This window comes from Polistes canadensis, unplaced genomic scaffold, assembly GCF_001313835.1.
Source record: "Polistes canadensis isolate GaletaPanama2010 unplaced genomic scaffold, ASM131383v1 scaffold_5, whole genome shotgun sequence".
In the NCBI taxonomy this organism is placed as follows: domain Eukaryota; kingdom Metazoa; phylum Arthropoda; class Insecta; order Hymenoptera; family Vespidae; genus Polistes; species Polistes canadensis.
This window is the reverse complement of record NW_014569552.1, coordinates 1,918,099-1,934,640: the sequence shown is the minus strand read 5'-3', so window position 1 is coordinate 1,934,640 and position 16,542 is coordinate 1,918,099. Positions and strand designations below refer to the sequence as shown.

The 16,542-nt window shown below is 33.5% G+C and overlaps 1 protein-coding gene across 2 annotated transcripts in view; it reads left to right on the top strand.

The window, feature by feature from the left end:
• Positions 1-16,542, top strand: part of LOC106788583 (tRNA dimethylallyltransferase, mitochondrial) — an 82,861-nt gene that overhangs the window by 47,818 nt on the left and 18,501 nt on the right. For both annotated transcript variants that reach the window (XM_014751994.1, XM_014751986.1), the window contains one exon: positions 3,257-3,392. In XM_014751994.1, coding sequence (XP_014607480.1) covers positions 3,257-3,392 — 136 coding nt within the window. The remainder of the gene's footprint in view (positions 1-3,256; positions 3,393-16,542) is intronic.

The following is a 16,542-nucleotide window of genomic DNA, read 5'->3' as shown; positions in this document are numbered from 1 at the left end:
AGACGAGAAAGCATCGTGGCTAAAATCTATCTTCCCTTCGGAGTGATCCTGGATTGATGCCAAAGAAACCGGCAGACGTTAGTCATCCCGCGGGAGCTAGAATTGTGGGAAGAAAGTCGAATACCGAGGGAGAGAGAAAGAATTGACTTGGTTCGTCTTCGTCGACTTCCTCGTCGCTCGGTGGAGCGACCGCGGTTGGCTAATAAAAGACAAGGGTAACGTAATTCCACCCGCACTCCAATAATAGTACCAACGTTAAACGATGCTTCCGTGGTTGGTATGCTGGTCGCAGACACTCTCGTCTAACGAAGATGTGCGTACGTTCTCGTCAAATAATTATTAACTTTGTCTTCTACTGGTTTTACGTATATTTTATTTCACTAAATTTTCTTCAAGTCATTTATTTTTTTATATCTTTTCATAGTAGCGATGTGTGAAAGAATATCTGAAAAAATAAGAGATCATTGATTTATTTTAAATAATATATTTGTAACATTTCATTTTTATTACGTTCACTTCTGATACACTCTCGCTATGATCTATAATCAGTACTTATATTTAGAAATATCAGTGAATAAATCTAACGAATGTATTTTGAAAACGCAATTCGCAATTGCGAGAGGTAGGACCGATTTATGATGAACTTTTTCCAAAAGAAATATATTAAGAGAAGAGAAGTATAGTGTAAATAATGCATTGAAATTAGTCATGGTGTAAAGTAAAAGCGTTCGATGCGTCGAATGACAAATTCAACGAGACAAGAAGCCCTTTTTTTTTTTATCGTTATTGGCAGAAAATCAGCAGCGGGACTGTCGTGGGAGGAATACGTTTAAAGACGTGTATTCGTGGATTAAGTTGTCCGAGAGAAAGTCGACTTTTCCATTCACTTGGCATGGCCCTCCCACCTCGCGCCTTTTCCAATTCCTATCGATTATACGGCCACCGAGAGAGATTACACAACAACGTTGTTGGACGACTTGTAACTCGAAGAAGAGAAAGAACCAACGAACCAACAAACGAACGAACCAACGAACGAACGAACGAAACGAGGACCTGAGGATATTGATATGGGTCAAAATCGACGATAAAGTTGCCTTCAAAGAGTTCGCGTTTAGCGATACCGGTATTTTTCTGCTCGATATTTCGTAAGAGTCAACGTTTAATTAATCAAAAACCATCCGTATGAGGACGTTTTTGGAAGCTGCGTGTTTGCCAAACTACACGCTTCTCTATACTATTTATTTTCTCATTACTCGAATCGATTAAATTTAAGATATGTAATAAATACATTGAAAACGTTGCTTCAGATTAATCATTTCGTAATGATATGTTCCAAATAAAATGTTATCTCTGTAAAAGGAAGGCATCGTTTACAAATTGATATTAAATAAACGAAATATTTGGTCAATGATCGAAACACCATTGAGTTTTTTTGTTATTTAATTTTGTAATGAATATAACGCGATTTGTAATAATATATTTGTAGAAACATTTCGTTCAAGGTATACAATTTTATTGAATACCCAACTTTATTTGTATTAGTATTTTCGTATTAAAAGACAAAAATTGTTCCATCTGGAAGAAAGAAAAAATACTCAGAATGGATGTTTAAGTTATCAATTTTGTAATCATCATGATGTAAATAATGTTGAAAATAGAATAAATTATCGAATTGTCTATAAACGAGAAGATATTTCTGACAAGACAGCTTCTCCATTTTAGATATCAGAAGAAGTTAAAAAGAATGAATTATCAATGTATTAACATTCTAAATGTACATAGAATTCGTTGAATATCTAATTCTGATTAGAAATGTTCCTTAAATAAGAAGGGAGAAATAAATAAAAAAGAAATAAAAAAGAAATAAAAAAGAAAAAAAAAACGTTGTTTTTTTAAAAAGGCAAAGAGAAACATGCGAAGGTAGAAGCAACGTGAGATCGAAGAAACGCTTTCGAAAAATTCCTGTAACGTGGCTCCTTTTGCTTGTCGCTGGCGGATTCCAGCAGCTGATCGGATTTCGTTGATGTCGATCGGAGAGTGGACGACACGCGACTCGTACGACGACTCTTAAAGAGGACTCCCAAGGAGTCGATTCTTGACGACAGCTGAAATCGAGGACGACTTGATCTCAGAGTCAAACCAACAACCTTCGAATTTTTCGGAGTAACTCGAGGCGGAAGACTTTCTTTCCAACGTTCATGGGAACGAGAGTTCAAAAATGAATGTTTCCTTATACGTTGAAATATCTCTTCGACTGAACTCGATTTTTAACAGCTGCGTGCCCCAATGAATTTATCTGTCTTTATTTCTCATTAATCTTTTTTAATTTCATTAATATCAAACGTAAGTAAAAAAAAAACAAAAGAAAATAATCTATAGTGAATAAAATATAATCTATAATCGACTCTTGAAATCTTTTTTTCTTATTTCTCGAATATCCTAAATTCAGGAAAGTATTATCGAAGGAAAACAAACTTGGAAATTTCCAACCAGTTGAAATGAGGAGAAACGACTCGGTTTTTTTTTACCGAGTATCCTACTTTAACAGAAAAATGAGACTAAAATGTACGAGGAGAGAAAGAGACGTTGCTATTATCGATGATGTCAGAAAACGTACGATTTCCAAAGCGAAGAAGGAGGTCTCTATAACCTAGGCCAATAAATTTAGGAGGATTGACGCTGGCCGGTCGTTTACCCGTTCCATTTCATTCGGGTCGGATCGTTAAATGGGTTCTCTACTTTTTCATTTCCTTTTCTTTTTTTACATTTGTTTTTCTGTAAAATGTCGGAAGTCTGCATTTTGAATGTTCACTAAAATAGAAAAAGGCAATGCTTTGAACTATTGATGACACGTAATTCCTCGTCCAAGATAGAAATTAGACGATCTATAGTAGAAGATTTAGGCAGCCAGGTCGCGAAAGGACAGAGTTGCTAATTTTGGCTTAAGACTCCCGTCAGCTCCCACTTCGAATGCTTATCTTTTATTAAACGTGAAACGGAAAATGGTTCATCATTTCGAACGTCGAAATTAGATCTTACACTTAAATGAGAATGTCTGTTTTTTTTTTTTATTTGAGAAATAAATAAAAATGAGTTCTTTTATAGAAATTTTTCATATAAAAGTCTTTATGAAATTTTTTAACGTCAGATAAATAATCGTAATTGATGAGAACAATTTTTATTTATTTTCGAATCGTATATATATTTTTATCCTTTTTTATTTTGTACATCTTTGTTTTTATCAATTTTCTTGCAGATCATTGGAAGTTTTCGAGCAATACGGAAAAACACATAGCGAAATTTTAAAAGAACAACGATTGGAAGGTGGCTCAGGTTTAGGAGGTCCCTTGCGTTATGCTAATGCGATTATTTTCTTGCTACGATGCGATAAGGTAAGTTTCTTTTTTGTCATTCGAATTTATATTTAATATTACAAATTTCATATATAATATATTAATATTAATTGACGTTGTTCCTGCGACACATTTATTAATAATTAATATTAATGTTCTCCAATATATTCAAATAACTTTTTGATTAACGATAAATACGAAAGATTTATTATAAATTTTAATATAGAAAAACAACGGGGAAAAAAATTGAAAAGAATTGGAGGGCTTTCACTCTAAGCCAAAATAAATCCTTTTCCAGAGCATCGATCCTTCTTCTTGATAAACGTGGCTTTCCGCTATAATCTATACTTTATTCGGAAAGACATTCGCGTAATCGATAGTAAAGCAACGTCCAAAGTGTCTTCGTAAATATTTCAAACTCAATGTCCTAGATTTTCTACCCGTTACAAATTCAAAATCCACGAAAGCTGGAAATTATTTGGGTTCTTTCGCTTCCGCGATTTCGTGATCGAAAAGTCTATTCTTTTACGGCTCGCTGATCATTCTGAAGATACATCTTGAAGCGGACCTTTTCTTTTTTACTTTCCTTCTTTCTTTCTTTCATACAATTGGGAATTTCCACTGAGTGGGGGAGGGGGGGACATTACATCGAGCGGTATATAATCGGAAAGAAGAATAAGTTACATTTTACGAACGAACACTATTGGCAACCGGATGAATTTGATTAATTTCTTTTAATGAATTTTTAATATCTAATTTTAAATTCTCTATTTTGTCTTATGTAAAAATCATAATGTATTTAAATCTACTGCAAATAGCCCAATATATCATTTTTATACAAGAAACATTTACACACAATATATAATTAAGAATTTCATCATTTTTTCATTAATTATACACAAGGTAACATTATTATTAAAATTATTAAATTATTAATAGGACTAGAAAAAAGAAATTAAGTCTCCCCAAATACGTATCTATAAAGTATATCTTTTGAAAATTAAATACCAGGAATTGTATTTATGTGTGTTTATATAGTGTAGACAGGAAATCGTTCACGCTCGTAGATATTATAAGTATGTATGAATAAATATACACACGTAGATTGCACACGTTTAAGCTCTGATTACAAGAGAGCCTATATAAAGTTACCGAATCTAATGCTCATGTTGCTGTTTTGCGCTATCTTGAGAAACAAGTAGGTGCTGCGTACGCGAGATCATATTGTTGTTACTTCATCGAGAACATTAAAGGTGGCCGCTATGCAGGATAAACTCGCAACCGGAAGTTTTAATTACAGCGAAGTACCATAATAACGATTTCTCGTATTCCTTTATTCGAATGCGGTATAAAATTGATTTTTGTCATTTTCTCCTTCGAACGATGAAATGTGGAGACACTGACGATTTTAATTTATTTCTCACGTCTTTGTGTTAATTTGTTTTTTCGTATTTAATTTATTATAATTTTTTACTTTAGTACATTTGTATTCGTTCATTTGTTATAATTTACGGGTAGATCGTTTTCGATCTTCTCGGTGAATTTAAAAACGTAATCGTTCGCGTTTAATTCTCCTCTTTCTTCCCATTTTTATTTCTCTTTGTATTCGTTCGTTATTCCCATCATCGTAATCTCGGTAGAGCGGTATTATTAGACACGAAAGTTTAATGGGTTACGAGCAAAGTTTATATCCAGCTGGCATGTACGTTCTCATGAATCACGAGAATCGACACTTTTTAATTACGACAACGATCGAAATCCACGGATGTAATAATTGAACTTGATGTGAAATGTTTTCTCGAGATACATCTTTGCTTTTGTTATTGTGGGATATTTCGAGTTAAACGTTGTTCATTATATGATCCAATCACAAATATTTTAGTCGTAATATGAGAGAGAGATATAAAACATTTAAATAGTTACTAAAAGAATTTATCAAATTATCCAGTACATCAAAATGAAATAAATAAAGGAATAATAGGTATCTAATACTAATCAACAGTAATAATAGTTCATTTATTTCTTTTGAAGTCCTATGTTAAGTATGAATAAATTATAAGAGAATAATTAATGAATAAATGAGGGAAAAGAAAGAAAGAAAGAAATAAATGAAGATTAGAAATAATATAAAAAAAATCGAAGTAAAATTATTGGCGAAAGAGTATAAGCAAGCAACGGTTTTGCTAGTATAGTATAGAGACGGCAATCGAAACAGCAGCGTTATTCTGACAAAAGTGCCGTTACTTAACGCCGCGTCGGTTTCAGGGAAAGTTCGAAGTAGTCGAGTTGGTCGTTCCGATCGCATGCTCGCTCGATCAAACGTAAATTTCCACGGGGCACTCGCTTGGAAAGAAATTCTTCAACGGTTCAAACGTTCTTAGGCTACTTTACCTCCAGAGGCTGTAAACGAAGCTGACAAGGCCGACTACGATCGACCACTACTACTTACTTCCGATTTCGAAAGGTTCTCGCGGTCCGGCGACTCGGTGGTACCAATCGGTTGGCCACGTTAAGGTATTTGTGTCGGTACCCCGTGGATTTTAATTCCTCCATGGAACTCGGATAGATTTCGATCGGATAATTGGACTTTACGTTCGTGCGTTTGTACCTGCCTTTCGTTTCGTTTACCCTTCGCTTGAGGTTAAATGGATATCGTGTTGTGCTTCGAACATGCTTTGAAAAATGGTACCAATGGTCCGAGAATCTAATACCCTTACGCTATTATATTTTCAAACACTTTCTATTTAAAAAAAAGGGTCTCCTATTTCATTAAATCTCTTGATATTTTATCGAAACTATACTAAACGATAAAAGAAATGATTAACATTATTAATGTCTTATTTCGAGTATTTAATATAATTTCTGTTTCTTGTTTTATATATTTATTTTTCAAGATTTTACAATGACATTCCAAACTTTAATACTTGATATTAAATCAAGGTTTGAAGATATACATTTTGTTTGAATAATGAACTTATTTTATACGACCAAATTTATTTTAGACAATATTTATTACTAATTTATAATAATAGAGCCAAGTCTATATATATTTCACCTATGTATACCCATATATTAATAAACATTTACAGATAAATCAATTTTCAAGATAATATTATAACAAATACAAAATAGTTTTGATCTATGCTTTTTCATAACTGCTTTGTACTTTCATTTCTGTGCTAAATCGGGTGGGAGTTTGTGCGAACGATTTCTTGTTGACAGGCGGCATTTGTGTTGCGAGAAAAGAGAAATAGGTCGAGTTAAAATATTAGTCGGTGGAGAGTAATTTCACCCACGTCGTTGACATGGCCGGGTGTCGTGCGACGAACCCTCTTGAAGTAACCCAAAGAAAAATTACTCCCTCCTCTTTTCCGTCATCGCCTGTAATTTAAGATAAATCGCCTAGTTCCGTAACTTTTTTTCTCTTTATTTTAACGATGATCTCTCTCTCTTTCTCTCTCTCTTTCCTATTCCTATTCCTATTCCCTTTCTTTTTTCGCTAATTATAACAGGAAAACGAATTCACTCGGGTTCGGATAAATTCAATTGTTGTTTCGTTGAATTTAAGTCAAAAAACATGTTCATTTACGAAGTGTACCTAATTCTTTTATTGTTTTTTTTTTTTTTTAATGATACTTTCTACAAAGTATATTTTAGTTATTATTAGAATTTATTTGATTTGATTTATCGATTTGTCTTTTTTCTTTTCTCTGAAGGAACGTCTTTTAAAATCTTTTTTTTTATAGAAAAGTTTCTTTTCTGAGTAGACTATTTCTTTCCATCAATTATGGCTTGTCGATCATTTTACACCTTACCTCTTTTTCCTATCCTTTGCCTATCCCTCTTTCTCTCTCTTTCTCTCTCTCTTTTCTTTGCTTCCTTTTCTATCTTCAATGCGATATCAACTCGAAGTTCCACTTGAAAAGCTAAAGTTTATGATGGGAAAAAGATCATTCTCTTTCTCTCTCTCTTTCTATCTCTTTCTTTTTCTTATGGGTAACTAAGACGATTGAGTGTTAAAACGATTTATGGAAAAATAAGAAGAAATAGAAGAGGTGGGGAAGAAAAAGCAAAAAAGGAAAAAAAGAACGTGTTCCGTGATAAAAAAGAAATAAAGAGACATGATCGTTAATTTATCGAGCGGATACTAATTATTATCGGAGTCATAAGTCCGTGGTAGACTTGCGTGAAACGTCTAGTCAATCTTCTAAGAAAAATTCTATCTGATCAGGTCGAAAATCTCGTTTGCAATTATTTTCCAACGATCCGAGAGCCCCGTATCTTGTTTAATATTTTACTTCCATATTTATATGTAGAACATTATCTATGATTGACGTTATTTTTAGAAGTTCTCGTACGTGCTTCTTCGTTCTGAACGTTTTTAGCACGTACTCTTAACGTGATCGTTCGAGCCAAGTTCCGTGTACCGTTGCTTTGTAAAGTTCAAGGTTACGTTGAGATACTACTCGGTAAAGCAATCTGTCCAATTACTGTCAAGTCCGATTTTTATCTGGTGAATCAGTTGGTCCTTTTGCATTTATTAAATAATTTTCTATCGATAACTATAAAAATATGATAATCATTGAGATGAACGATTGGACGTTCTTCTTCTAAATTTTTTTTTATTTATTTAACAGTTTTTTTTATCGAAGGAGAAACTGAATAGAATCAGTAGGAATAGCAATCATTTATTATATCATGAAAGTTTATAATTTTAACAATCACGGTTTTCCCAAACGATACGTCTTTCTTTGCCGCTCATATTTTAACACTTATCGCGTAGCCACATAGGACCAAATAAAATTATGCAAATTCTATGAAGAATTAAATCGTGCCGTAAAGATAGTTTATTACTATAAAACATATTCACAACGATATAACTATTATTAAGTTAATTTTTAAACAAAAAACTTTTTCCCATAAAACTTCTTAAATCTTGACGGTTTATTGCCGTTATTCCTTTTTATAAGTTTTCTTATAAAGTTAGATATATATAAACTTTACGAAGAAATTAAACGAAAGTTGAAAAAACCAAACGCGATTTAACTATAAATTAAATGTTTATTTTTCAGTAAAACTAATTTCCAATTATAAATACATATATATCATACATTATCTTACTATTTTATTAATTGAGTAATAAACATATATACATTGTTTTTGATAATTTATATCAGTAACCTTATTTTTAAAGATCATTAAAAAAAAAAAAAGAAAACATAAATGATAGAAAAGAAGAAGAAAAGCTCGATTAGAGTTGAATCATTAACATTGGACGCTTCCTTCCTCTTGCCAATCCATATACAAATAACATCGGATGTAGTTACATGCAAAATAGACTGATACACACATACACATACACACACGGACACACACACACATATATAGTCTTAGTCAGGCAGTGCATCCGTCCATGAATTTTTATGTTTTTACGCGCTACAATCGTACGCAAGGCTCGTAGTATTATAGTAACTCGTTCTCTTCTCTTTCAAAGGCAAGCTCCGAATGCGACTCGTAGTAGTAGTAGACGCGTTCGCGTGCGCCGACCGCGTTATTTTTATGAATGACTCGCCGGCAACGTAATCCCAACGTGCACCTACTGCCTCGGTGGCGTGGCACGGCGCTGTGCAATCTCAGGGACGCATTTACGATCTTTCTACATATTCAAACCATCTTTTACAATCGTTCAGATTTTTAAATCGTTACAAATATCTACGAGAAATATTCAAAAGTGATTAATCACATTGTTTTCTTTCACACGTCGGTTATATTTTTTACTTCATTTTTAATTCGTTAATTTAATAGATTTCTACATTTTCTATACAAAAATGTACAAGTAAATATTAAAGCGCAAATAATAAAAAGATTACATTGTTATATTTGTTTTTTTTGTAAATTTTAGTCCAATTCGTAATTTACACAAATTATAATTAATTTATTAATATGTAATAATTGTGCAAGTACTCATGAATTAATGAACGTTTAATGAATTGATATTATAATACTAATAATAATGTGACTACTTTATGCAACTTATTAGTGTTATTCATATTTCTTGTGAGTCAGCATGGATGCATAGAATCGATCGTGATTCATCATAGAATCGCATGAACTCTATTATTTCGTGGAATCTAATCATAGGATATATTTGAACATCCCTCTTGCAGTTCTAAAATAATATAGTTTGTGAGTAGCGCATATATATGAAAAGTACTTTTCTCATCGGACGGAATGCCATGTCTGAGAAGCGATTACCTATCGATTTTCATAGGTTATCGAGAATAGCTTCACTGTTCGTTGATGTTTGCACAACTAGATTACATAGGCGAGCGATACGACTTCTTTACACGAATTTTTTTTCTCTCTCTCTCTCTCTCTTTTTCTTTCTATACTTATCGCAGTTGCAATTCTTGATGGATCCGTTTAAAGTTTTATTTTAAACTATACTTCGGATATTGTCTTCTATCTTAGCACACGTGGTCCTAAGACAAATGAATTTTATTACGACACGATTAAGAACATAGTCAACGTTCTTAGAAACAATTGATATTCCATGAAAGAAGCTTGGTGTCTTAGAACGTTAAACCTAATTTTCATACGGATACCCTGGACACCCTTTAAAGGAATAGACAAAACCGGATGTAGGCTTATATTTATTAGATATTACAATTCCATATGTTGCTGTCGCAATAGTGTTAGCATGTTTTAGATTCGACCAAGATAGAAGTAACATGAAATTTGTCAATGATAAAAGAGAAAGAATTATAAATAAAGGAGGGTCAAGATCGAATGAGTCGACTTCCTGTTATTCACTCGATTCTCGCCTATTCATCGACTCAAGAAGAATAAGAAGAAGGAGTAAGAGGTGGTGGTGGAGGAGGTGGAGAAGAAGAAGAAGAAAAGAAAAGAAAAGGAAAAAGAAACACACGAAAGGGTCGTACGTTCTTCGGAAAAAGGGGGGCATCAAGTGGCCCTGAGCTCGGGGTCATTCGTCTCGGAGGATGTCTGGACGTTAATTAAAATGTGCCGCGCATCTGGCGACTCCGCACGACCGGCAGTCGCCTCCTTTTCCTTTCTCCTTTCGCGAACCCTTCTCTTCCTCCTCCGCCACCTCCACCTCCACCTTTTCTTCTCCTTCTTCTTCTTCTTCTTCTTGTTGTTCACCTCCTCTTACTCGTTCAAGTCGGCGTAACTTTTTCCTTCCTCTTCTTCACCTCCTCTTACTCGTTCAAGTCGGCGTAACTTTTTCCTTCCTCTTAGGCCGAGTATCGCGTTTCTCTTTGCTTTCTTTCTTTCTTACTTTGTTCTCTTTCTTTCTTTCTTTCTTTCTCGTTTGCGATAGCTAGCTAGCTAGCGTGCGTGCGTGCGTGCGTGCGATCGCACGCAACGGGAATCGCAAAGTTTAAAGTCTCTACGCGGGAGAATGCCACTTGGCCGACAGCTGCCGTTTTGTACGCTCAAGTCGGACACACCGTCTCGAAGATAAACGTCGTCGGATATGTCGTCATTTCCTGCCACCGACGACGACGACTACGATGATGATGATGGTGATGATGAGGGGGAGGAAGAGGAGGACGATGGAGCCCTTCCGAGTCCAAAACTCAATCGCTTATGTTTGAATTTTTCGTTTCGTGTAAATGACCACCGCACATAGATGGATGACTTTCTATGATATTTATTCAAGAATGTTTATGTTTTTTTTTTTATTAATTTCTTTTTTCTAAGCCGCTATTCTCGATTGGTTTCGTTCTATTTTCGAATTGTACTTATGTTATAGTGATAATTTTTTTTCTAACGAAATTTATTTTTATATTCTGTAATATATTATTTACCTTTTATAAAAACGCCATGTAAATTTCATTTTGTGATCAGAAAATTGATCCTTATTTTATGTCTGATGTTTTTCATGTTTTTTAAGTACGTGTTATACATAATATATACAGAATATATACCTACTATAACATTTACATATTATGTAATTTAAATTCTCTACTTTAAATATGAAAAAAGTTAAGTTTTAAAAAGTTAATATGTTGAATATCATGAATATTTAATTTCTTAAGTTTTATTTAAAATATTTTTAAGATGCTTTTTGTGACATTTAAAATATTCCAAGTATACTTTTTAATATCAGTAAAATTATACAAAACAATTATGACAATAAATTTTTGCAATAATTTCTATGAGAGTTATTGGGTATGTATATTACGTTGAATTTGTTTGATGTGTCAGCATTAAAAAAAAAAAAAAAAGATCGAACAGTTAACTCTTGTTCAAGAATCCTTCCTGAAGAAGTCATTTTCCTTGAAATGTTTCAACGATATTTTGGGAATCGACCACATTCTTTTAAATAAACTCTCTATAAGAGAAATGTCGTTTTCGATATGTAGAAGTATGCTCTGCTGTTCATTTGAATGAATCGTTCATTCAGAAATAAATTTGTGGTCGCGGCAGGATCTTTACTCTATCGTTTGTGCTTATCTGGGTTTCAAGAAAATCATCAAGGAAGTCCAAAGGTCGGTCCAATCGTACCTCAGAATCCGGGAAGCTGGTAGATAGGGAAAACCGTATATATAGCTGGTGAACTATTCAAATTGTATTTAAAAGATATTGAAACAATTAATGACAATGAATAATCTTTGCTGATATGTAAAAAAGAGATAAAAGAACGGTATTGGGGAGGATGGGGGAATGGTGGGAGAAGCTCATAGAGTGAGAGAGTTGTTATTTAAAATTAGATCATGCCTCCCACGACTCAAAAGCGTAGAATACTTTTTAAGACGGACGAGAGTATGAGCCAGTGTTATTATTAGAGCAATTAAAAGAGCTTTGCCCGCGAGAAGCGAGCTGCGTCGCCCGGAAAACTTCAAGCGGAAGGTGAACTGACAGAGCGTGGAGCGATTCTTCTTTGCGATGTTGCGTTATTCTCTTCTCTTTATTGTTTTTCTCTTCTACCATCTTGACCGTATCGATAATTAAAAACTATTATTATTATTATTATTATTCTCTTAATCTCCGTGCGTATTTATTTTATTCTAGTAAATTGTGTTGTGCAAAAATATTAATTAACAGATATGAAACAATCATTTTGTGTTCTATTTTTATTATATATATTAATATAATCTTTAAAAGTTTAATAATCGTCAAGTAAAAGAAAAAAAGATAATATTCCAATGTATTTTTAATAAAAAGTTCATAAATAAACGAACCATGATTCCTTTCTTTCGGTGCTTAGAAATGTGAATAGAAAACATATTTTGTACGACATGATTAAATTGCAAGGATAGCTTAGGAGTTCCACAATTATATTCTATGGGTGCTTCTTTTACAATTTGGAATCGAATTTCAATCCTCGAATGAGGAAGATTGATATAGCGACATCATTGAAAATATTCGAGCGAGTTTAATACGCGAGTAAACGAGCAAAGCAAAGTAAAGTTAGTCGGCGGTCGAGTGAGCTGGTTAGAACCGGCGTCAGTTTTTTCTGTCGTCTATCTTTCCTCTCCCGGGCATATCGGTTTCCTTTTTTATTGGTTGCATTTCGCATACGGATCTAACTGTCGGTGGTTTTAGAGAGTGCGGCACGCACGGCATTTCCGGCAACCCGCACCCGAGAATCAACCAACGGGGGAATATAGAAAGAAAGAAAGAGAGACAAATGTAGAGATGGTGGAGGTGGGACGTTTGCTGTGCGCGAATAGGATGACGGAAGAAGAGGAAATGAAAGAAAAGAGAGAGAAAGAGAGGAGATGGGAGAGTTTTTTATTCGGCTGAATTTGCTGTAAGCGCGAACAAGCACATGGCGCACGTGATATGTCGTGTCGAGAGATGAGAGCTTATAATCTTTCTCTCTTTCTCTCTCTCTCTCTCTCTCTCTCTCTCTCTCTCTCTCTCTCTCTCTCTCTCTCTTCTCTTCTCTTCTCTTCTCTTTTCGCCTCGAGAGATTCCTGCCGTTTAGAAAAGACGTGGACGTGGAAAATAAGCATCGTTACGCGTTCGCCTGTGTTCGTTAACTTTCACTCCGAAATAATTACTTTCTCTTTCTCTCTTCCCTATCCATCTTCTTTTCAAATTTCATCCCGCAAAACCGTCATATGTTATCTTTTCAATTAACACTTTCGGTTGTAGCGTGAATAGAATATAGGTAGAAAACGTAGGTAATGCAAAAATTAACACTTTACGGTATATGTAGAGATCTGATTTTGTTTAAATGAGAAAAGAATTCAATGAGATTTATCGATAATCGGCCCGAAAAGCGTATAATTCTTTATAGAATGTAGGAATAGAAGATTTTTCGTAAAAGAAGCGAGCGTCCTTTATGGAAATTTACGAGCTTGTTTTACGAGCGAGTTTACGAAAGCGTGTTTGCTCTTAAACGGATTAATAGGATCGTTCTTTTTAGAAGTTGGAATGACCATTACGACGTGGAACGTTATATTTTACTTCGGTAAGTAACGAATAGGAAGAGAAACAGAAAGGGAGAGAAACGATTTAATTAGAAAATATAATTCCTTCGAAACATTTGTTCATTTAATAACTTGTTTAATTTAAAAAAAAAGAAAAGTTTTTAACGAAGTTGCACGTTGTTTATTTCCTTAAAAATAATAAAAATTGTACCAACGTAAAGTTTGACATGAATGAGGAAAACTCTCGCTTTTGATCATTTCCTTTCTTGTATTGACATGTGAGATGAATGTAACGAGAAGATTAACTGTTCAAACTTCCACTTACAATATCGATTTATTTTTATTTTACAGTTAGGACTTATCTTGTATTACATCATATTTTTGACAAAATACTTGAATAGTCATGAAAAATCATTTATTCATTTCTTTTTTTTTCATATTTTGAAAACAGTTCTTTTTCTTTTATCCCGAAGAATAGAAAATCATGTAAGAGAACATTCATGACGCAACTGATTTAAAAAAATCTGTGGACGATCCTTCTCAGAAAAACGATTCGTAGGAGGTACGGGATCGTAACACTTTTGTGCCTTTGCCTTTTTAAGTCGAATCTTCTCTCTCTCTCTCTCTCTCTCTCTCTCTCTTATCTTTTAGTTTCTCATTCCCTATCTTTTTCTTTAACACCTCCCGCCGATCAAGAAATTATACCTAGAGGCTTCGTAACGAGTTGCCCGGCAAAAATAAAGAAACTAAGAGTTCCCTTTGATGAGAATACGGCATAAAATTCCCGAGGCGTAACCTTACTCGCTTAACACGCGGTCCTTCTTATCTTTCTGACTAACAGTCAGAAAGTTTTCTTCCTTTTTGTGTTTTCTTTGATACAGAGTTTTTTCAACGAACGAATCTGCTCTCGAGACTTTTCATACTCGATGTTGCAAAAAGTTTGAATCAAGGAAAAGCTTATTTTTTATCCCCAAAAATATTCTCTACGTTTTATTTGAATCAATAATAATCTTCTATAATGCAAATTTATATAGGATCCAGTAAAAACTTCATATATTATAGATTATATATGTATATTAAAATTTATACGTGACAAACATTAATACTCAAGTATTGAATAAATTATAGCAAACAAAATAAAAAAATAGAACAGATACACATATAGTTGTTATAAAGGATTAATTTATTTGATTTATTTCATTCGTGCAATTTATTTTAATAGAACGTGTCTACTCAAACAGGACTGGTACAATTGCATTTCATTTTTTATATTTTTATTCTTTTTATCTCATTATTTGATTTTGTTCTACGATTCTGTAGTACCAAAACTAGTAAAAAATTAAGGAATTTTTACAAAGAATAACATAGTTCGCCAACGACACGTTTCATTATTAGGTAAAGCCATTTATCTAAGTTGTAGGCGAGAGAAACCACGGTTCTCTTTTGATTCGCTCGAGTTCCGAGCGAAAATTAAATATCCCACGTAATATGGCATTTCTCGGATTTTACTAAATATTTCAAAAGTAATATGATTCATACATTCATATGTGTGTACGTACACACTTAGAGAAGTCTTATAATTTAAATTGATCAAAAAAGACGATTAGACAGTACGTAGTAATTATCTTAATACTAAAAATATCGTTAGTTACTCATTATGTTATATGAAAAAACGAAAAAATGGAAAAACCAAGTATCTATTATTTAACATTCTCTTCAAAGATCGTTAATTCTCTAATTGAAAAAATTTCCTTGTTAGATAAAGTAATGATTGAACACAAATTAAAATGTCTATCATATATAATACACGTTAGCATAGAAATGTTACATTTTATATGTTATTCTCTCATTCGTGGATTAGATTCGATATATACCATTCTATTTAACATTCGATTATATCTTATCTAAGCGTTCATTATATCTTTATATAATAATTATCCTTTTTGGCGACGATCTAAAAAAAAAAAAAGAAAAAAAAAAGAAAAAAAGAATCATTAATAAGAAATTCCAAAGTTTCGTGTTCGCTAACAATAACGATAACTCGCTCGATTTCGAGGAAATAACCGAGACTCGTCGTCCCGTCGTTCACAAGATCTAATCGTAGTAGTTTTCTGTGTTGTGTGTTGCTCTTACACACGTTTACGTAGCTACGCACGGACTCACGCACGCGCGTGCACTTGCCAAACAGCGCCTTTGACTTTTTCACCTCCAGACGGGATCATTGATTCGGCCGAAGGTCGTTCTGTCCATTTGCAGTGAAAAAAGTGGGTAGCTTGGGTACAACGTTCGTGTAAGTAGATACAGGACACCCACGATACGACTACGACGACACAACATAGACTACGCGAACGTTTATAATCATAACAGGACATCGGAATATCATCGAGACGCATAGGGGACGTCGATGACACCACGTTCTCGAAAAACAAATTATGCGTGCCAGTTCGTATAATTAGTTCGGGCGTCTCCGTTACATAGTTTCATTAATTTATCGAATATTATTTATTTTGGTTATTTGTCTTTTTGTTTTTATTATGACGAGTTCGATTTCATTCAACGATTAACGATTTATACAATTAAATATTGCAGTAAATTTTAAAGTTGAGAGTCTTATTTTTAATTAGAAATCGAATTCATTGATTTTCTATTAATCCGACTTGTCTTTATATTTTATTATTTAATATGATTTTGAGAAAATATCGAAAGAGTCATTTATCCTTGATACAATTAAAATTCTGTAAATGTATAAGTGAAGGAATTCATACTCGGTATTTCTTTTATAT